This window comes from Lissotriton vulgaris, chromosome 10 (genome assembly GCF_964263255.1).
Source record: "Lissotriton vulgaris chromosome 10, aLisVul1.2, whole genome shotgun sequence".
In the NCBI taxonomy this organism is placed as follows: domain Eukaryota; kingdom Metazoa; phylum Chordata; class Amphibia; order Caudata; family Salamandridae; genus Lissotriton; species Lissotriton vulgaris.
This window is the reverse complement of record NC_141698.1, coordinates 9391048-9414276: the sequence shown is the minus strand read 5'-3', so window position 1 is coordinate 9414276 and position 23229 is coordinate 9391048. Positions and strand designations below refer to the sequence as shown.

Sequence of the window (23229 nt, the reverse complement as noted above, 5' to 3'; positions counted from 1 at the left end):
ATATCCCACCAAGCCTTCTGGCAAAAAGGACCGGCAATTAGCCGCCAACTAATCACACACTACCACCCCAGAAAACACCTTCTCTCTAGCCAGGCCTTCTTAGCCACAGTTCCCAGAATCAAGAGAACAAGAGCTGGTGGCAGGATGTTTTCTTATAATGCCGCCAAACTGTGGAACTCCCTTCCCCTCCAACTTAGGTCCAACCCTGATCTGCCTTCCTTCCGTAAGCAATTAAAGACCTTCTTTTTTAACGCTCATAACTGACCCCCTAGCTGACCGCCTCTGACAAGTGGCTCCACTCTCTATTTAGCGCTTGGATGCCTCAGGGCAGCAATCTCGCTTTACAAGTCTACGTTTCATTTCATTTCATTTCATTTCACCTGCTGCTCCAGTCCACTCCCCTGCTGCAGGCCCCTAAAAAAGTAGGTGCTATTGGCTTCCCATCAGCACCTCCTTGAGGCCTCTGTCACACCTGGAGGGAGGCAGGCACACCTCATGCTGTGGCAGTCGGAGGGTAGCTCATTGTCATTCTGCCTCTGACGCTAGGCCGCTGGCCTGACTTCACGTGCATGGGGTCGTGTTTAAGGCTTCAACAAGAGCTTTTCACGCTCTGCACTAGAGGTGAAGTCCTTGATGGTGGGAAAAAAACGGCCCTCCAACTGGCTTGAGCAAGAGGCCCATCGGCCGATGCCCGATTGCCCGCCTTGCCAATCCAAGGCTGTCCCCAGAGCTGGGCTTGACTGGCCACCTGCACCCGCCCCCCTCTTATGTGACTGGACCACTGGAATTATGCGCTTGTGCGGCCGCGTCGATTTTCGCATAATGCTAGATTTATTTATTTTTATTTATTTATTGCATTTGTATGGCGCAACAGCTACCCTGAGGGTTTCCCGGCGCCCTGGATCTGTATTACTGACAAGAAAGCAGGGGACAATTATTGATCGAACAGCCATGATTTCCCTCCCTTGCGAAAGCGTAGATAACAGGGTTCTAGCCGTAGTTGAAGGGGGAGTGAATTCCACAGTACGGGTGCCATATAGGCAAAGGAACAACCGCCCATTCGAGCTCTTTTTACCCTAGGAACGATGAATTTCGCCTGGTTCATTGAGCGTAAGTTACGCAAGGGTAGGTATTTCTGTACCATCTTACATAGGTACTCCGGGGCTGATCTTATACATATAGCAAAGTACCTTGAACTTTACTCTACTTGCCACTCTCAGCCAGTGCAGTTTTTTAAGATGTTCTGTCATACTCGTGCGACCTGGGAGATTGAGGAGCATTCTGGCCGCAGAGTTCTGAACGACTTGAAGTCGATTCAGAGTGCTATTCGTAACTCCTAAGAATAGGACTTTACCAAATTCTAATCTTGACGTAATTAAGGCCTGTAGGACCGTCCTCGGTGCTCCACCTGGCAATTGCCACAGTATTTTTCTCAACCATTTGAGGATCAGAAAGCATGTGGAGGCAGTTTTGGCTGTGTGCATACGCATAGACAGCTTATCGTCAATTATTACCCCTAGATTGCGTGCGGAGTGTACCGCAGTCGGGGTAGCGCCCATTTCAGCAGGCCAGTGAGTCGGGCCCCAGAGATTCTTTTGGTTGCCAATAATAAGTAACTCTGTTTTATCCCTGTTCAACTTTAATTTTTTAGAATGGAGCCAGTTGGCCATTCTAAGTAGTCCAGATCGAAGGGGAGAGATGTCAGATTTTTCTGTAGATGTGAGGGAGAACACCAGTTGTGTGTCATCCGCATAAGAATAAATGGTAATGCCCATATCTTCAGCAATTTTGGCTAGGGGAGTGACATACACATTAAAAAGGAGGGGGCTCAAAATAGAGCCCTGGGGCACTCCATAAGGGGACTCATATACTTCTGAGAGATTACTTTTGGAGAAGACCTGATATGTTCGATGCAGGAGAAATTGCTCCAACCATTTCAATACTTTACCTCTGATTCCAATATCCTTCAGGGACTTGATGAGGGTTATATGACAGATGGTGTCGAATGCGGCACTCAAATCTAAAAGAATGAGTGCCGCCGTGCCTCCAGTGTCAAGTTCTTGGCGTATGACCTCAGTGACCCCAAGTAGGGTGGACTCAGTGGAGTGGCCTTTCCTGAAGCCGGATTGTGAATAATTCAGAAGATTGTTGTCATTGACAAAGCCTGCCAGCTGCTTATTGACATGTTTTTCTAAAATCTTAGACAGGATCGGCAGCAGAGATACAGGGCGAAAGTTGGAAAACACTTCAGGGTCGCTGTTAGCCTTTTTTAGCAGGGGAACTACCATGGCATGCTTCCAGTCGTTTGGTATTACAGCTTCCTTCAGGGAGGCATTTAACAGTGCTCTGAGTACCTCAGGAATAGGAGGGTCTAATTGAGGACATGCGCAGGTAAAGGGTCTAGGGGTGAGCCTGATTTTATGCTACTTAATGCAGTACTGAAGGCAAGAGTATCTATTGGTTGCCATGTCCTAATTTCTTGCTTCATGGGAGCTCCTGTTCATCACCGATGATGGGCACAGTGGGGCTGATATCGATACCATCATCGTTAGATGTAGAGTTAGCGTATATAGTGGCTATTTTCTCGTGAAAGAAATTCGCAATACAGTTGCATTGGGTGGGTGATAAGATAGGAGGTTCAGGTAGGGCTGTTGCCCCAGCTAGATTCTTGAGGACCTTAAAGAGAGTCCCTGAATGATTTTGAGCTCCTAAGATAGTATTTTTAGTAAAATTTCCCCTGGCGATTTTACAGGATAAATGGTATACATTAAGTGCTAGCTTGTACTTTTCTTTATTAGCAGAGTTGTAATCTCTTCTCCATTGTCTTTCTAGTTTCTTGCACAGGCTTTTTTCTTCTTTTAGTTTATCCGTAAACCAGGGAACAGGGGGATTGCATGATTTTTGTTTACTTAAGGTCGGGGGGATGACAGTCAGAGCAGCATCCGATAGCCAGCTATTAATTCTATTATGGTCCTCAGTTGTGATTTTATCTATATCAAAACCTGGGCTGGATCTGATTAATTGTTCATCGAGATCCTTTATGTGGACTTTTTGCCATTTTCTGAGCCACACCTCTGATTTCTTAAGGTTTCTCTGAGCGGGAGCCCAGATGATAAATTTGCTGAGAAAATGGTCCGACCATACAATTGGTAGTGTAGACTCCCATTTAATACGATCAGAGTTAGCAAATATAGGATCAAGTAAGTGGCCGGCTTGATGAGAGGCGCCAGAGTTCCACAGATGGATATTTAGTGCCTCAAGATCTGAGAGAAAGTTAGCAATCATAGGGCAGTTAAGGTCTTCTAAATGTAGGTTTAGATCTCCTAAAATGGTAAACATGGAGGCCTCCAACAGGAGAGGTGCTATAAATTCAGATAGGGCAGCCGCCCATTCCCCTGCTGCCCCTGGGGGGCGATGTATCAGGAGTCCTGAGAGTGTGATTTGGGAAGTTAATGTAAGTTTAAAAAGTCCTGCTTCGCAGTTGCCCAACTTAGTATCTGTCCATTTACATTGAAACAAGTTTTTAAAAATAATACAGATGCCACCACCTCCTTGGTTCGCACGATCTTTTCTAACGATAGAGTAATTGGGAGGGAGGGCTAGGGCTATGTCTGGTCCGGAACTATCGGTTAACCAAGTCTCCTTGAGAAATAGCGCATCTGCCTTCTGGTCAGTTAAAAGATTAAAAATATTGTTTTTGTGTTTGGGGAGTGATCTAAAATTGGTTCTAAGGAAGGTGAATTGAGTGTCTTGCTTACTGGGCTTATTTAGATAAGAAAGTGTGACAGCTCCAGATTCACCAGTGATTCCCAATTGGGAGTGCGAAAAGGAGAATTTGCATTTCTCACAGCATCTAGTGGGAATCTCTGGGAGCAGTGTCCTACAGTTATCGTTGCATCTTACCCTAAGTGCTAGCAGGGTGTCCTCGAATAGCTGGGAGCTGTAGGATTTTGAGCAGGGGGGGTGGCCCCTGGTCCCGTCTGGGCGCAGACGGGCCCGTCTTTGGCTCGCCTTCGGCGCACCGCCGGCGCGCCCGCTGCACGACGAGCACATGACCGTCTAAAGTAGTGCTTCGACAGGGTAGTTCCCACCCTCCGACCCCTGACCCGTCACTGCCCCGCCTTCACTCCCTCCACGTCAAGCGGGACGAACCCGTGGTGGAACGGGGAGCCGGCGAGCAGAGCAAAGGGCATCAGTGAGGCGGCTATGAGGTAACACGTGTATTTAAGAAAGGCTAAAAATATCACACAATTATTAAAATGCTTCGGTCAATTTAAAATATCTGCAGGTTCAGTGCAATAAGCAATGTGCAAGTCAGCAATATCTTTAATCATACCACTGCTAAGCCCTACAGTGCGACTGATCCAGCGAGTCCCTTGTGAAGCTCAGCACTAAGTAGTGCTTCAACAGGGTAGTTCCCGCCCTCCGACCTCTGACCTGTCACTGCCCCCCTTCACTCCCTCCACTTCAAGCGGGACGAACCCGTGGTGGAACGGGGAGCCGGCGAGCAGAGCAACGGGCATCAGTGAGGCGGCTATGAGGTAACACGTGTATTTAAGAAAGGCTAAAAATATCACACAATTACACACAATTATTAAAATCCTTTGGTCAATTTAAAATATCTGCAGGTTCAGTGCAAAAAGCAATGTGCAAATGTGCAAGTCGGCAATATCTTTAATCATACCACCGCTAATTTGCCACACAATCCATCATCAGTCACATAATCCGCTAATTTTAACAAAAAAATTCAAAAGCTAGTAAAAATGCAGCGACGGGTGTTGACACACAGTGGAAGGCTTTGAAAAACTGGACTGGTCATCTTTCTATTGCTCATTGCAATAGTTGATTGTTAAACTGGTACTAATGAGATGTAACCAATGCCCAGACAGAGTTACCAAGTTTAAAAATGACAAATAATGAAGTAAAACTATTACAAAATGTGGTACCTTATGCCGCATAAATGTCCTCTTCTTGCTGCGTAATTTAAGCAACTCTGCTGCATAACGTGGCCCTCACCTAACTGGTGTCCTTTGCCTTCAGCATGTCAGAATGTGTGAATGGTGCATGTGTTCAATGTGTTTCCAAAGGGATGTTTACTGTGTAAATGGGCTGCTGGGTTCTGATGTTCCGTGGACTTCACATGTGTTGCATAAGAAAACTGAGCCACGCTGGTTTTGCCTTTTTGAACATGCTAATGCACACATCTCCCATGGATAACCCATCCCTGAACTTAGCTGTGCCTGTGGAGTAGATGAGATAGCCAGATCACCCCTTTGACGCATTTGGGTTTTCCCTACCACAGCAAAACAAACTTTCCCCCCTCTTCTTCATGTGAGCCACATCACACTCTGAAATAGCTGTGCAGCCAGTTCCTTTACACATCCATCGAACCCAGACTAATCTGGTCTCAAGAAGGACCGCAGGGCAGTGAGCCTCCAAAAGTAGGACCCCAGAGCAGAAAGAATGCTGCACTAGGTTGGAAAGGCATCCAACATTCCAAGGGTTCAGCCTCCCTGTTTGACCGACTTTGGCCACCAGAGGGGGAGGAGATGTATTCTACTCATGAAACTGTATTTTGTCTGAAGGTTTGTCCCTCTTACCCTTAGAGTCAAGGGTTTATTAGGAGTATTTGGCCCCGTATTTCGAGTGCACTGCAGCATGTCTCATCCAGGCCCTGAAGAAATATGATCACATCACCCACATCCTGATGGAACTCCATTGGCTTCCTTTGCTGGCCAGCCCTATTTTAAAAACCACCTGTATTATTTACAGAACCATCATGAGCAGCACCCCCTATACCTCACTATCTGGTGGTTCTCGAAACACCAAGGCCCCATCTGACGACTGACTAAGAAGTGTCAAAAAGACAAAAAACGAGACCCAGGAGCTTGAACAACATCCCGTGCCCATCAGGACCGCCCTGAAGCTGTTTCATCTTAGGAAAGAGTTGAAGACTCGCCTTGTTGAAGAACCCTCTGTCGCAATCCATGAACCATCCATAACCCAGCTTCCTCTATCATTCTTGTCTTTGGTCATGCACAGCGCTACACTTTTACCATTTTGGCTAGGTTTGTGCTATCAAAAAACCATATACATGCCAGTATTGGGACCCCAGCAGCAAGAAATAATATCTCTGATTGTTGCTGGACTCCATTAAAATGCCAAGAAAGCCCCAGTTCTGATAATGGCAATGACCAGACCAGTTGCAGGGTCAATTAAACCAGGGGTAAAACGTAGAGCAATGACTTTTTTGTATTTGCATAAAATGACCAAGTGCCTGAGGTTCCGTATCAGAAGTTACTATGGTAAGCAACGTTGAACCTTTCTCTGCTTATCTCCGTAGAATGCTGTTGTGCCACAACTGCCGAGTCCGCCATCGACTACCAGCTGAGTCTTCAGGCACACCTTCTGCACCAGAGCAGCTCACATGGGAATTTGCAAGGTACACATTTAACAGTGCGCACCAGAGATGTGCGCGCATTTTAATTGCAGTAGCTAAAGGTTTTAACTGGCCAGGAGGTTGGAACTGCCCTTGAATTGTTAGAAAAAGAGGGGGTCATGTTCTGTGTGTTCCACTGAGGGTAACACTTCTATCCAAGAAAATTAATAAACTGTGAAACTGTAGTAGCTGGTAACAGTTTTCAAGTAATCTTTAATATGATTCCCAACGTGGATTTGTGAGACAGCGCCTCTTTTGCATGGCTAGCCCCATACTTTTTGCCTGGTTCTGTTGTGGTTTCAGATGTAGTGCACAGGGTCCCTGCCAACCAGGTCTCCTGTGCTAGTGCTTCTTCCCTAAAACAAACCCGCAATCGGTAAGTCTGCCTCATGCAAGTCCATACTCCGAGTGAGGACATATGTGCCTGAGCAGATGGGCCCCTACAATATTGGGCTCCATTTCCCAATATTGCAAGTGCCAGTGAAGCCATAGACGGTACAAGGGATGGACACTCGACAACTCTAGTTCCACAGCACCATGATGGCGTTACTGAATATAGTAGTGTTTGGTACCAAACGACTCCTTTTAATTAATCCACACCGATGCCATTGTGAGATTTATTATACCATGTACTCGGAGGGCACTGCAGAGGTGCCTCCTGAATTGCTACCAACCCTGGTGTGGTCTCTGATCAGCTGTAGGCAGCCAGCCACCATCAGACATGTTTCTGGACCCCTATGTAGAGAGCCCCTGATCTCTGGGACCAGAACCAATGCACATCATTGACAGAGGTGTCAAGCCTCCTTCCCCAGGATTGGCCAGTGTTCGGAAGTGGGAAGCATCAAAGGTCTGAAGTCTTTGTAATGCGACCCACAGCCTCTCCTGCTAGCATCAGATGGCAGCCCCTGGTTCACACCCTTGCTATGGGTGTGAAGACTGGTGTGTAAGTGAAAAAAGACGTGGTGTCCCCACGTCTGCCAAACCCACCCCTAATGTGTGAGGAAGCGAAGTGAAAAGGCCAAAACACTCGAAGTAGAGTTTAGAAACTCGGCGTCGAACCTTCCCAACGAACCCCCGTTTACTAATGATGCTGACTCTACAACGGATTGCACAACGAATTGCACCATCGCAAAAAACAAGGCGAGCTGGGAATCATTCGAACTATATGACCAACACACGATTGCTAAGACGCTCGCAGGAATCAAACCTAACAACCACTACCAAGACCCTCTGCCTGCAAAATGCGTAAAAGAAATTAATCACATCCTGATTCCAATATGGACCGAAATAATAAATGCGTCACTTTCACAAGGGATCCTTCCCGACTGCCTAAAAACAGGTCAAGTCGTTCCCATGATCAAAAAACCCACAGCGGATGCATCAGATCCAAATAACTTTCGCCCAGTGACCAACATCCCTCTACTGGCCAAGCTGACTGAGAAATGTGTGCAGAACCAACTGAGCCAACACATCACCAAATTCTCCTTGCTAGACGAATGTCAATCGGGATTCAGAGCAGGGCACAGCACGGAAACAGCGATTCTCCATATTATTGATGACGCGCTGCAGGCCCTTGACCAAAATCAAGCATGCTTACTGATTCTCCTAGACCTGTCATCGGCATTTGATACGGTAAATCATGAGGCATTACTGGCCAGGCTATGGGACAGGATGGGACTATCGGGAATTGTGCTGAACTGGTTTGAGTCCTTTTTACAGAACAGAACGCAACGCTTCCTGGTTAACCAATCAACTTCACCTCCGTGCCCTATCTCAATTGGAGTCCCGCAAGGTTCGACATTATCCCCTGATCTGTTTAACCTATACGTTGAACCACTCACAGAAATTCTCCAAAAATCTCAAATATCTTATCACATGTATGCTGACGACACGCAAATATACTTAAAGATCGCATCCCTAAAAGATTTGGAATTAATGAATGAGACACTAAAAATGGCACTTCAATGGTTAACCACAAACCACCTGAAGCTGAATGCACATAAAACAGAGTTCTTACTAATTTCCCCACCAAGGAGCCATACAGAAATAAAGGATTGGACGAAAGTCGTGACTGCGCTAAACTGCACCCCAACCCTTGTCAACTCAGCTAAATCTCTAGGAATCACCCTAGACGAGAATCTAGACATGAAAGCCCATATTAATTCAATGGCGAAAAGTGCCCGCTTTCACTTGAACTACTTAAGAAAATTGAAACCATACATCACAGAGTCTGACCTCAAAGTGGCAATCCAATCCTTAGTTATCTCGAGGATTGAATATGGTTGCACTACCTTGGCTGGATTACCAAAAACGTCCACAGCACCATTGAAAGCCTGCCTTAACGCTGCGGCAAGACTTATCACCGGAACCAGGAAATATGATCATATATCCCAGCACCTGAAAGTATTGAACTGGCTACCGTATGAAGCAAGAATCCAAATGAAGATAGCATGCATCACACACAAAGCATTACACGAGAACACCCCAAGATATCTAGCCAAGAAAATTCAGTTGTCCGGTGGCAACAGACCAGCTAGGAGTGCTAAGGAGTTGCTTCTACGGCCAGCCTTCTTCCGAAAGAAAAAAACCTATGACAGAGCGTTCTCGGGAGCTGCCCCCAGAATCTGGAACTCACTCCCTCCAAACATCAGGAAGATCCAGAATCTGGTAACATTCAAGCGTGAAGTGAAGAGCCTGCTGATGAATAGATACATTACTTAGTACACTGTTCTTGGTTCGGATTTACTTCTGCCCAGTACTGATTTGTACGCCATTAGAAAGGGAGACATAGGTAATTCTATAATGGAATACGTATCCTATGATATGAGAACAACCGAAAGGCCATTAGTAATGGCTACTTTGAGTGAACTGGAGAACAGCATCTTGCACGAACATATACCGAGCTACCTCATATCTGTTATATATACATGCTTTTGTTAGTAATCTTGTCATATCTGTTATATATACATGCCTTTGTTAGTAATTTTGTCATAGCATATTTATGTACGCTAACGTCCACAGGTGTTACGAATATATATATCATCTACCTCACAGCGGTTGCTCGCTAAATGTTTATATATATGTTTACACTTTTTCTCTCTCATGTTAAGCGCTCTGATACCCACGGGTCTTGTTCGCGCTATACAAAACTTTATAATAAATAAATAAATAAATAAACAGAAACTTCAGTCCCCGCTGTGAGAAGTTGGCCTGATATGTGATGTCCACTATTCTAGTGGGCACCCTGTATCAGTCCAAACAACCCTTATGGTGATGGTTTTAAAGTCAACCTTATAGACCAGCTATCCTAGTGGTAGCATGGACAAAGCAGTCTTAGGCTAAAACTTCAGAGAGCATGTGAAGCCAGCTGTTTTACCATATATAACCCCTTTAATACCAAATGAAAGGACAACACACAGGTTATATATAAAATATATATGTATTTATTACTAACACAACCTCTCTGAACTCTTTGAGGTCAGAGGCACAAGCACATAACAAGATACTCCATTCTTACACAATAACTTGCACAATATACAGTAGGGCCCTACGGGCACATAAAACCATACACTAAAATAGTGGTATAAGAACCACGTCACGAACAAAGGATAGGAAGCAGGAGGCCCACGGGAGGCGCGTGCAGTGTCTTAACACACACGCGAGTTACCATAGGGATACAATGGGAACGAAAGAATTGAAAACTAGTTCTTTTAGGACATTTCCGGATGGACTAGGAGAAAGCTACTGAAAACTAGGACACTATGATAGTCAATACCCACAGGAGCACCGGAGTACTCGTGTTACCTCACCCACAGGAGCCGGGTGCATAGGTGTCAAATTGTGTCGGGTTTCGTCGCTGAATCCTATGGAGCCTTGGAGAAAGATGCTGCAGGCGACCAGGAGAGAAGTGTCCGGTTGGATCCAAGGTCTGATCGAGGATGAAGAGTACCTGAAAGCAGAGGGGACAGAGTCTGGGTCACTAGCCAGTGACAATGAAGGAACTAGGAAGGAACCAGGCGATGTCGTGAAGCAATCGGTGATGTCGTGAAGCTTGTCTCTGCAGCCACGTGGACCAGGAGGTGTCGACGACAACCAGGAGCTGGCCAAGGACTGTCCCACAAAGGATCTCGCTGTCGGCGGTGTCGACTTCCGGATTGGAGTCAACAAGCCTTGGCAAAGGCAACCCACGCAGGAATCGAAGATGGCTTCTTGGTCAGACCAGCAAGGTCTGATGGGCTTCTCCTTTTCAGGGAAGCAGGGGCCAGCCTGGAGCAATCAGGCCAGCCGTGTAGATTGGTAGGTTTGTCATCACAGAGGCCACTAGCCAACGGGCAGGTGACCGGACAAACACGTCGAGCGCAAAAATACTAGCAGGCCCCACGCGGCACTTGTGGAGGGCTGTGCGTCGGTACAGAAGGTGCTCGGGGCTGGGGCTTCTCAATCCCCAATGCACAGCTTCGAGGGTGCCTCGGGAGCTGCACAAGTAGCAAAGTGCAGGTTTTTCAAGATGGCCGGTCTCTCGTCGCCTCCACGGGTCTCAGCTTTGCTGTGGCTGTGGATCGGGCTCAAGGAAGTCTGGAAGTCTGGTTCTTGTCAGGCTCTGTGTTCGGGCTCCAGTGGGAGCGTCGACAAAGCAAACCGCAGACTTTGATTAACTTTAACCGGGTTTAACAGGAACAACATGTCTTCTCCCTCTAGAAGGGTGGAATGCTACCCCCGTCGCCAGAACTGGAGAGGGGGTAGTATTCCAAAGCGTATGACACCTTGCACGTCATGTTTTGATAAAGCCAAACCAAAGTTAGCAATCAACCGCGAGGATGATAATGCACTTAGAGTATATGGCATTGCTATATCATAGTTAAGCTATAAGGACATGGTTCCGAAAGCTTCAGACAGGCTCAGCTCATGCAGAGCCTCATCTCACATAAAACCAAGCACTCTGCCTCCAGGATTGTTAAGGCCTGCCATAGGAGTGACTTATAGGTGTATATGTGTCTATATATAATGTTAGATATAGGTATACTATACCTAAGCAAGGGGTGACTACACGACCTTGCCCCAGCTGAGTGATCCGCCAGTTGTGTCAATGTGAATGGCCAGCCAGGGGTGGCATAATACATGCTGCAGCCCCTGGTAGGCCTTGGATGCACATATGCCCTGGGTACCTAAGGTACACTATACAGGGGCTCATAAGGTGACCCAATATCCAATTGGAGATGTACCTAAAGTACATGGATTCCATTTTACAGTGAGAGCATATTGCCTGGGGCCCTGATTAGCAGGATCCAAGGCCAACTAAGTCGAAAACCAGCTAAACACTAGGCAAAAAATCTGGGGTAACCATAGTCAGGTATCCACCTTCTTACACAACCCCCACCCCTCCCCAAAACGAAAGGAGATAAGGCTATCCTTGACCAGGTAAGCCTATATTGCCTAAGTGGCCATATAAGGAAGTACCTGCACTAGCATAGTTACCCCCTGTCTCATGGTCCACTAAGCAATCCCTTACCCTAAGGATATCATAGGGTCTCCACCATAGGAAATCTCTACCTGTAGTGTGTTTTGGCACAGTAAAAGGCTGGTGTTGAGCTGGAGTACTGAAGTGAGGCTCCTCTAATGTAGGGCTCAGCTTCGTCCATTCATCTTCCACCATGCATGCCTTTCTTTCCAGGACTGAGTTGCAGTGTGCTCTCAGGGTCAACCTCTGTCTATCTACAGCTGGAGGCTGGGTCCCTTTTGTTGGCTTACTGGAGGGACAGGACAGGCCTGGGGCCATCAGGTCCCATATTTGGCTGTGCCCAACAGTGTCCATCTGGGGGAGGTTCCTAACTAGGTGTAAGGGAGATCCCTCAGCAGTTTTTGAAATGTTCACCTTGCTAGGGATGCTAGCTTTGGTGCCCCTAATCTGCTGATGGGGGTGTTCCTGTGGACAGGGGGCCCTTTGGGGTCCACTGCCCCCCCTGACAACCACAGCCCTGGGCTGACTGAGGCAGGGTATAGAGGGGCAGGTTACCTGCTTCAGACTGGGTTCCACATGGGAAGGGTCCACTGACACCAGGGGCTCTGCCAGACTAGGCCTGACTACCTCTGGGGCAGTTCCTTCACAAGGGGTAGGGTCAGTTCCCTGAGGAGGCTGACTCTCGCCTAATGTCTGGTGGGAGGGAGTCTTTTCCTCCTCCCCAATACTCTCTGGGTGGAGTGATCCATAGTTTCAGGCTTCACAACACTAAGATCTTTTTGAGTTTGGGCTGTGACCATCACAGCCCTGCCGACCTTTTCAGGGAAGTCTGCTTGAGCTTGGGCTGTGACCATCACAGCCCTTCCAACCTCTTTAGGAAGGAATTCTGCTTGAGCTGGGGCTGTGGCCATCACAGCCCCACTAACCTTTTTTGAAAGGCCTACCATTTTGGAATGGGTTTCTTGTTCTACCCCAGCCCAGGCAGAGATATCTAGATCATTTCCCAGTAAACAATGTACAGGCAAGTTTGTAGACACTGCCACTCTCTTGGGGCCAGTGACACCTCCCCAGCTGAGATTTACTACTGCCATGGGATGATCTTTCTGCTCTCCATCAATGTTGATCACCTGATAGGTGAACCCAGGTAAAAGTTGTCCTGAGGGGACTAGACTGTTAGTCACCATAGTGATGCTAGCCCCTGTGTCTCTATAGGCTTCAACTTTCTGGCCATTGATGTGGGTCTCCTGTCTGTACTGGCCCAAAGTGTTGGGACAAGCGGTGAAGTTGGCAAACCCCATGCCATTTTTACAGACAAGAGTAGCTATGGAAGGGGACCTGGTTAGGCCAGAGTCCACATGAGTTCCCAAAGTAAACCCAACCAAATTCTTGGGGGCACTCCCACCACCTGGGGGATTACTACTAATAGTAACAGGAGGTCTGGGAGTATTACTTGGGGGAATGTTTTCCTTATTGTTGGCCCTTGGGCAACTGCTGCCAGTCGTCCAGTGGCCAGGCTGTTTACAGACATGGCAATAAGGCTTCTTTTGGTTAGAGGAAGTGTTTTGGGACCCACCCCCACCATTGGAGTTTTGGGGCCCTGTGGAGGACTTGTCTTTTGATTTATCCCCACCCTTCTCTTGAGGCTTGGTAAAATCTTTCTTCTGGTCACCACCCTGAATTTTAGGCCTAATCCTGGTTCTGACCCATTCGTCTGCCCTCTTACCCAATTCGTGTGGAGAGGTCAGATCTGAGTCCACCAGGTGCTGGTGTAGAAGCTGGTTTTGACAATTACTAAGGATCTGCTCCCTCATAATCAAATTATACAATCCTGTATAGTCATGTACTGTGCTGCCCAATAACCAGCCCTCCAGAGCCTTAGTAGCACAATCTACAAAATCAGTCCAGTCCTGAGTCTGTCTTCTGGGTATCCCTGAACAACAACCTATATTGCTCAGTGGTTAAGCCAAACCCATCAATTAGAGCACTCTTCAGGGCTGAGTAGTTTTTAGCATCCTCATCACGAACTGTGAGGAGCTTATCTCTACCTTTTTCTGAAAAGGAGAGCCACAAGATTGCTGCCAACTGACATTGGGGTACCTGCTGTACTTTGCAGGCCCTCTCCAAAGCAGTTTTATCCATTTGTGGATGTCATCCCCATCTGTGTAGGGGGTACAATCTTACTTAGGTTTCTATTATCATAGGACCTATCTTTATCCTTCGGGATATTGTTGCCACCAGTGGACTCTAGTCCACTTAACTTTTGCTCTCTTGCAAGAGCAAGTTTCTCTTTGGCTAGGGCAAGTTCCTCTCTCTCAATCCTGAGATTGACTTCCCTAATCCTAGCCTGGTGCTCTCTTCTCTGAGGAGAAGTCATTCCCCTCTGAGAACCCCTTGAAGCATTGGAGTGTAGAGATTCCCTAGAGTAGGATCTTTCCCTCCTATACCTCTGGTTAAGTCCACTTGTAGGCCTGAATGGGGCTGCCCCATTCTCAGCCCCAAAGAGGCTTAGGTTAGCCTGGCTAAGTCTCCTAACTTGGGCCTGGCTGTCTACCTCTTCCTCAGAATCTTCCTCAACCTGATCCTCATCATCTTCTATGACAGCAGGGTCAGGGACATCATCTGTGGAGGGTATGCCCTCATCTGCAGTACCTGAAGGGCATGGGTTAGAGGCCTTTTGAACATCAAATCCTTCTAGGAGTTCTATCAGGTCTGAAGAGTAGGGTTAGAACCCGGTTTCAACCTCCTTGTGGTACACAAGTGTCTCAGCTCATGGAAGTTGAGTGCATCATATCTAGAAGCTGCCCTTGGAGGGTCAGTTCCCACAGGGAGAGACAAGGTATTCTCTGCTCTGGTAGACATGATCTAGTGAGGTGTGGTGTGTGCACCAACCTACACTAAGTGTTTCCTACTAGAACCTCTCTAGGAGTTGTAGTCAGGGTGTGCTAGGCCCTTTGGTCTACAACAACTAAGTTCAGTAGAACTTAAGTATTATAAGTCTTGTTATATGTACCTATAGGTACCTAATGTGATCTTTCAAATGATATCTCAAATATTACAATTGGTAAAACAGCAAGCTCTTATCCCACCGCTGCCACCAATGTGAGAAGTTGGCCTGATATGTGATGTCCACTATTCTAGTGGGCACCTTGTATCAGTCCAAACAACCCTTATGGTGATGGTTGTAAAGTCAACCTTATAGACCAGCTATCCTAGTGGTAGCATGGACAAAGCAGTCTTAGGCTAACCTCAAGAGGGCATGTGAAGCCAGCTGTTTTACCATATGTAACCCCTTTAATACCAAATGAAAGGACACCACACAGGTTATATAAAAATTATATATGTATTTATTACTAACACAACCCCTCTGAACTCTTTATGAGGTCAGAGGCACAAGCACATAACAAGATACTCAATTATCATACAATAAGTTGCACAAAATACAGTAGGGCCTTAGGGGCACATAAAACCATATACTAAAATAGTGGTACAAGAACCACGTCCCGAACAGAGGATAGGCCTAGGGCCCAGGGAATCGCTGGGGCTACACTGTACTACCAAAGGATAGGAAGTAGGAGGCCTACTGGAGGCGTATGCACTGTCTTAACACACACGCGAGTTACAATAGGGATACAATGGGAACGAAAGAAATGGAAACTAGTTCTTTTAGGACACTTCCGGATGGACTAGGAGAAAGCTACTGAAAACTAGGACACTAGGATAGTCCATACCCACAGGAGCACCGGAGTACTCGCGTTACCTCACCCACAGGAGCCGGGTGCATAGGTGTCAAACTGTGTTGGGTTTCGTCGCTGAATCCTATGGAGACTTGAAGAAAGAGGCTGCAGGCCACCAGGAGAGAAGTGTCCGGTTTGATACAAGGGCGGATCAAGGATGAAGAGTACCTGAAAGCAGAGGGGACAGAGTCTGGGTCACTAGCCAGTGACCAGGAAGGAACCAGGCGATGTTGTGAAGCAATCAGGTGATATCGTGAAGCTTGTCTCTGCAGCCACGTGGACCAGGAGGTGTCGACGATGACCAGGAGCTGGGCACGGACTGTCCCATGAAGGATCTCGCTGTCAGCGGTGTCGGCTTCCGGATTGGAGTCAACAAGCCTTGGCAAAGGCAACCCACGCAGGAATCGAAGACGGCTTCTTGGTCAGACCAGCAAGGTCTGATGGGCTTCTCCTTTTCAGGGAAGCAGGGGCCAGCCTGGAGCAACCATGCCAGCAGTGTAGATTCCTAGGTTCGTCATCACAGAGGCCACTAGCCAACCGGCAGGTGACCGGACAGACGCGTCGAGCACAAAAAAAACTAGCAGGCCCCACGCGGCACTTGTGGAGTGTGGAGGGCTGTACGTCAGTGCAGAAGGTGCTCATGGCTGGGGCTTCTCAATTCCCAATGCATAGCTTCGAGGGTGCCTCGGGAGCTGCACAAGTAGCAAAGTGCAGATTTTTTAAGATGGCCGGTCCCACGTCTCTCGTCGCCTCCACAGGTATCAGCTTTGCTGTGGCTGTGGATCGGGCTCAAGGAAGTCTGGAAGTCTGGTTCTTGTCAGGTTCTGTGATCGGGCTCCGGCGGGAGCGTCGACAAAGCAAACCGCAGATCGCTGGATGGTGCCTGTTTGCACAGGGTGGTCACTCCTTGACCTATGCATGGAGCACCTTGTGTGCCCCAGGCAGTGTCTCATTTCATTCAGCCCTCCCTGCCCCAATACACTATGGCCTGTCTGGGGTGGTGCTAGCACCTCCCAAGACAAGAAACCTATTGTCCAAGCCTCCCTCGCTGGAAGGACTCCCTGCAGCAGGAGGTCAGACTTGTGTCTGTGGCAGCAGCATCCATTTTGTGATGCTGAGGCTTTGGTTAACTTTAACCGGGTTTAACAGGAACAACATTTCTTATCCCTCTAGAAGGGTGGAATGCTACCTCCGTCGCCAGAACTGGCGAGGGGGTAGTATTCCAAAGCGTATGACACCTTACACAACATGTTTTGATAAAGCCAAACCAAAGTTAGCATTCAACCGCGAGGACGATAATGCACTTAAGTGTATATGGTATGGCTATATCATAGAACAGCTGTAAGGACATGGTTCCGAAAGCTGCAGACAGGCTCAGCTCATGCTAGAGCCTCATCTCACATAAAACCAAGCACTCTGCCTCCAGGATTGTTAAGGCCTGCCATAGGAGTGACTTATAGGTGTATATGTGTCTATATATAATTTCTGATAGATACATCTGCCAGTGGATTCCTCACCTTGTGAATATCCCCTTGCGTCAGCAACATTCGGAAATTATTTTTGTAGCTTCGTGCCGACATGGACGACGTCATAGAGGCACGGCATCGCGCGCCAACTCCGCTGACGTCACCGACACCATAATAGGCCCACGCCGGCGTGATGACATCAGTTCCCTTTTTTCGGCGGCGTCAACGCGAACGGTTTTCATCGGATCGTCTGTAGCTGTACAGTAAGTTTGTTACTTTGTGACTTTTCTAGTGTTTCTTTGTCTTCTGTCGGGATGTCTTCGAAGAAAACTTGATTTAAAGCGTGCGGAGAATGTGGCAAGATGATGTCCATCACTGATCCACATGAGTGCTGTTTGGTGCTTGAGCTCCGACCATGACGTTGAAGACTGTTCTTCTTGCAAAAAGATGACTCCGAAGGCTGCAACTGATTTACCTACCTTCAAGCAGTGAGGCTCCAGCCTGGTCGATCGCAGATTTTGACCTCTGCATCCGGCCGCCCCTGTGCTACTGGTGGTGCAGTTTTAGTACCTACCTGGCCCCTGCTCTTGCGGACGTTGGGCTCCGAAGACTGAAATTGTAAGTTTCATGCTTACCTGTTTAACCGCAATGTTGTTTCCCCCATAGGCTAGTATTGGACAGTGTGAAAAAGTTTCCAAGTGTCCATTTTTCAAAGTGAAAAGTATTTTTTATTAAAAACGTAATTACCTGATTACGAAGACCTGGGTCTTAAAATGATGTACAACGTATAATTTTATTAAATTGGTTTGAATCTCCTTCTTGAATTGGGTTTCCATTATTGATCCCTGTTGTGCAAAAAATGTCCTACACTCCTCTGTTAGGCCTAAGGCTGCTCGCCCACATTACCACTAATAGAGCACTTTGGGTTTTGCATTGAGCCCTGTACACTTTTGGGGAACCCTGGTCTCTGTGCACGGTATTACCACCTGGTGGCAATATCTTCTACAGAGCCAGCTTCCTACATTGGCGGTGCAGCGGTAGAAGGGGTGGCTGTTGACGCGGTCACTACCTCCTCAGATAACAACACTTCTGGTAGTAGTGACCCCCAGCAGTGCCCCTAACTGAAGATTTAGATCTTCAGAAACTGACCAGGAGAAGAACTCTGGAAGCTAAACTCCTGGCCATAGAAAAATAGAGTTGAGATGAGATGGGCTTCGGTCCCATCTCTGGTGGCAGTAAAATAATAAATATGGAGGCAGGTTCTGTAGACTCAAAAATTCCCAAAGGGATTGTCCCTAAATATTTTGAGGGTGATGATCTCACTAAGTGGTTCATTGCTTTTGAGAGAGCCTGTCTTAGTAGAGAGGTCCACGGGAACCTGTGGAGTGCTGTCCTGTGGGAGATGTTCTCAGGAAAGTTCAGGGATTTACTCCAGACACTCAATGGGAGAGATGCTGCAGCCTATGACCTCTTGAAGGGTCCCCTGATTGAGGGCTTTGGATTCAGCACTGAGGAATATAAGATAAAGTTCAAGGAGGCCAAGAAAACCCAGGGTCAATCCTGGGTAGATTTCATAGATTACTCTGTGAAAACACTGGGAGGTTGGTTGAGTGGCAACAATGTGCATGATTATGAAGGGCTTTTATAATTTAGTTATGAAGGAGCACCTTTTAAGTAATTGTCACCATGAGAAACTACACTAATTCCTTTTAGACCTAGGTCCTCTTTCTCCATCAAGAATTAGATAAGGCAGATCACTAGGTCAAGACGAGTCACCAAAACTAACTCTGGTGGGGGAGTCACCAAAACTAACTCTGGTGGGGGAGATCAAAAGAAAGAGGTCAAAACGCCCTTCAAAGGGAAAGAGGGTAACCCTAAAAATAATTGAGTCTTCTACAGGCCCTCAAAAACCTGCTCAGAAGGGTGGACCCAGTGTCTCTACACGGTTTAAGGGTGGGTACCAGGGTAAGAACTGGGATCCTAACAAGGCTTGGTGTCATGACTATAAAGCACTAGGACACCAAACTGGAGATATTAGCTCTAAAATTAAGAAAAATGCCTCTAGTCCACCTGCAGGACCTGCAGTTGCTAACATCCAGATGGGATCCCGGGTGTGGCCTGACCATATCAATAACACCACTGAGGCAACATTAGTCTTTGAGGAAGAGATAGACTTAGTTTGTGCTCCCTGGCCAGCTAACAAGCACAAATACAGGCAGTTTCCCAAGATTAATGGGTCCAGGATAGAGGCCTTGAGGGACACTGGGGTTAGTGTCCCAACGGTGACGCAGCAGCTTGTTTACTCAGATCAGCACCTGATTGGAAGGTCCTATCCAGTCACCAAATCTAACAATGTCACCACAGTCCATCCAATGGCTATGGTCACTTTGGACTGTGGGGGGAGTAGTTGGACAGAAAGAGGTGGTTGTGTCCCCCGATGTTCCTGTAGATTGTCTGCTTGGAAATGACTTGGAGACTTCTCCTTGGACCGAAGTCGAACTGAGGACCCATGCCAACATGGTTGGTCTCTCAGGATGGGGTTGTGTTACAGCCAGCCATAGTACAGAGCTCCGAGTGAAAATAAGAGTAGCTGGATCTTGGCAGATTGGACTAGCCCTCCAAGAGAAAGGGAAGAAGACTGGGGGACCAACTTCTAAACAGATCCCAAGTCAGAGCCCCTCTTCTCAAGAAAAGTACTTAGTATTCTCAACGGGAACTGAGCCTGAAGAAATTGGGCCTTACCACGCAGATCCCTTGGGCCCAAGAGGACTCTCTAGGATGGATCTGTGCCAGGGCCAAACAACCTGCCCCACTCTTGAGAGCCTGAGGCAGCAAGCTGCTGCACAGGAAAAGGGTGATATCCGTGGGATCCATATAGTCTACTGGGAGGCTGGGCACCTATACACTGAGGCCAGAGACCCCAAACCTGGGGCAACCAGGAGAGTGGTACTGCCTCAGGGTTTTACAGAGTTCCTCCTTACTTTGGCCCATGATATCACCTTAGCTGGGCATCGTGGCCAGGATAAATCTTGGAGTAGGTTAGTCAACCACTTCTACTGACCAGGGGTGTCCCAGAATGTGAAGGGCTTTTGTCAGTCCTGTGTCACCTGCCAAGCCAGTGGCTTCTGAGCGCTTGCTTGGACTTGGTGGCGAGGCATTACCACAGCTGATTGAGTCATTGGTTAGGCCTGTGAACCTTTGTGGCTGCTGGGTCCATGCTTGAAGTCTGCGGCTACTGGGTGGTGCCCTCTAATGGTTGGCCTCCTACTGGTACCATGCTCTGCTTGCTTTGTGGGTGCACTTCACTTGTTTGAAGGCACGTTTCCCCCTGCTTTTACCTTCTGCTGTATTTTGACTGGTGACTTTCTCCTGAGGGCAGACTCAGAGCAGACACTCTGTGTTGACAGAGCTCTTCCATGGGAAAAGAGGCCACAAACATAAGTGCATGGCAGCACCATCACCCAGTACACCACTCCATTCCAGGCCACACACAGGTTTAGTAGACGGGGGCCCCTGGGAACACCTGAGTCTTCCCCGCAGCGGCAGGAGGAGCCATCTCGTGCTGCCCTTTTGGAAGCTGTTCAGGAATCAAGGGTGGCATTGTAGGAACAGATTGCAGGTGTTTCTGAGGTGCATCTGCTTTGGGCCGACCAGCGTAAGGTTGCAGATAAAGTAAATACTGCTCAGTCAAACATCACAGCTCTCCAGACGGAGGTGCAGCAACTTAAGCAGCCAGTAACACCGACCCACAGTTGCTGGCATCCTTGAGGACCGTGTTGAAAATGCAGAAGGGCGCTCAAGGAGGAATAACATATGCCTGCTGGGCTCTCCAGAGTGGACGGAAGGGCAGTCGGCAGAGCAGGTCCTGGAACAGTGTGTGAGGAATGAACAGTGACCCACAGGGCTGTCCACCATCTTCGTTATAGAACGCACCCATAGAGCATTGGCCCCGGTTTTTTGACCGGGTGCTCCTTTGAGGTCATTTATTGCTCGCCTGTTGAACTACGGAGTAAGAGATATTATATTGCAGGCAGCAAGGCAGGGCTCAACACCCCAGTATGAGGGCAGGAATATTGCTGTTTACCCTGACTATACCCAGAAGGTGCAGGAGCACTGGAAAATGTTCCTGGAGGTCAAGAGGCAGCTCCACACTATGGGTCTTCAGTATTTGCTCCTTTACCCTGCTAAATTTCGAGTCATAGATGCTGGCAAGTCTCATTACTTTGAAAGTCCGGAAGCTGCCTGGTCGTGGCTGGAAATGTCATACGCTCTCCAGAGGCGTCCCTTGAGTAAAGCGGAACCATTCCATTCCAGTGGTCGGCGACGTAGACGACATCGAGCTGGGAGTACATCGCAGTCTAAGGAGGGTGGCTCAGGCTGGGAGGTAATCTTTGATGATGGCACAATGGGCGTGACGGAAATGCAGATTGAGTTGGAGTTGCATGAGGAAACCTCTTCCAAGGATGATGGTGATTCGGAAACTCCAGCGAATACAGGTGACATTGTTCCAGACACTGGAATCTGAGGGGTGCCCCATGCAGTTTCCTTAATGAGACTGCATTGCGGGTTGAAACAGTGAGTGGGAGTTGTAAGTTTGGTGCTAGGCGTGCTTTTGAGTGCCACACTGGTGGATTGGAGTGCGTGTGATATGTGTATGAAGAAGATGGCACATTTCTTCCTCATGCATGTTCTGCAAAAATTTGTAGATGACTCCTCTTTGGGGGTGGGTAGTGTGGGCAGTGGGGTGAGTATGTATGATCTGTGGTTGCACTTCATTCTGTGTATGTTTACATGGTCCCGTTCCTGGGCATTGCGATTTATATTTTTATTGTTTCATGTAAGTGGTCTGAATGATCTTGGCAGGGTGTGGGAGGGTTGGGTGTTTGTGTGAGGCGGGGAGGCGATGATACACACCCTGGCCCATCAATCACTTTGGACTTGGCATTGTTCTTGTTTAATGCTACTTTTCGAGGGGGTTTGTGTTTAGGTTTCAAGGTTCAATGCCATCTTGACATGTGGGTAGGTAGGTGGATTGGCCACTTGGGGCTCAGATTTAATGGCTGTCCCGAGCAAGTACAGGCTCTTCTTTTGGAGCATGCAGGGACTGGGGTCCTTCAAAAAATGGGTTGTTCTCTCCTTGAGTGTGCCCACATAATACCCACCTTACTGACACTGAGGCCGTGAAATTGGCAAAGAAATGGAGTGTGGATTTGCCCCAAGGGTGCTGTTTACTTACATGGAGGCGGATGTGGAGGGTTGCTGTCTGTGGTTGCAGAGTAGGTTGAATGGTGTTAAAGTGGCTTTTGTCAATTCCTATGGGCCGAACACATATGATGAGTCCTTTTATTTCACAGTGCGGGATGTGGTCTCCCCAGCAGTTAACACCAATTTTATGTGAGCGGCGGACTTCAACTGCATTATGGATGGTGCTCTTGACCGTCACCCTCCTAGAGGACACACCAAACCAAGAATGACTTCCACGCTGCAAGAAGTTATGGGGCATTTGGGGTTGTGCGATGTTTGGAGGTTGTCTCACCCGGCGAAGCAGGAGTTTACCTGTTTCTCTCCAACCCACAGTAATTTTAACAGACTTGATAATATTTTAGTATCTGATAGACTACTATCCGCAGATTATCCAGTATTTTGGGTGTCTTTCATAGATTCACATGCCTGAATCATTCCCCGTCGTCGGAATGGGAGTCCCCGGTACATAAATAAAGTAATGTCCTATAGACATATAGAGAAATAGGCCTATAGGCCTCACATTAGTAACATATCCATGTCCTTTTGTCAAAAGGACCAAACTCTAGAAAAGAGCCAATCAGCTGTCACCTCCCTCTAGAATCCTCCTGGAAGGAGCCTCAGTCCCTCAGATTTTCTACCGCACGTTGTGCTAAAGGAGTCTCCTCTGAGCTCTGCTCAGGTTTTTTCTTCACAACTTGTTTCCAGTGTTTTGGGATATTTTATCCTGTTTCTCCTGTGATTGCTGATATATCATGGCTGACACAGCAAAAAAGTGTCTTTTCAGATCCTGTGGTTCATGTGGAAAGAAAAGGCTACATGTTGATGACCAGCATAAAGACTGCCTATATTGCCTGTATCCGGACCATTCTTCTAAAGACAGTAAGGTAT

At 47.6% G+C, this 23229-nt stretch overlaps 1 protein-coding gene across 3 annotated transcripts in view; it reads left to right on the top strand.

The window, feature by feature from the left end:
• WNK3 (WNK lysine deficient protein kinase 3) overlaps window positions 1-23229 on the top strand; it is a 794746-nt gene that overhangs the window by 700419 nt on the left and 71098 nt on the right. For 2 of the 3 annotated variants that reach the window (XM_086940174.1, XM_086940175.1), the window contains exon 22: window positions 6344-6442. The exons of the other annotated variant lie outside the window; for it this stretch is intronic. In XM_086940174.1, the coding sequence (XP_086796300.1) occupies window positions 6344-6442 (99 nt within the window). The remainder of the gene's footprint in view (window positions 1-6343; window positions 6443-23229) is intronic. 3 annotated transcript variants of the gene reach the window in all.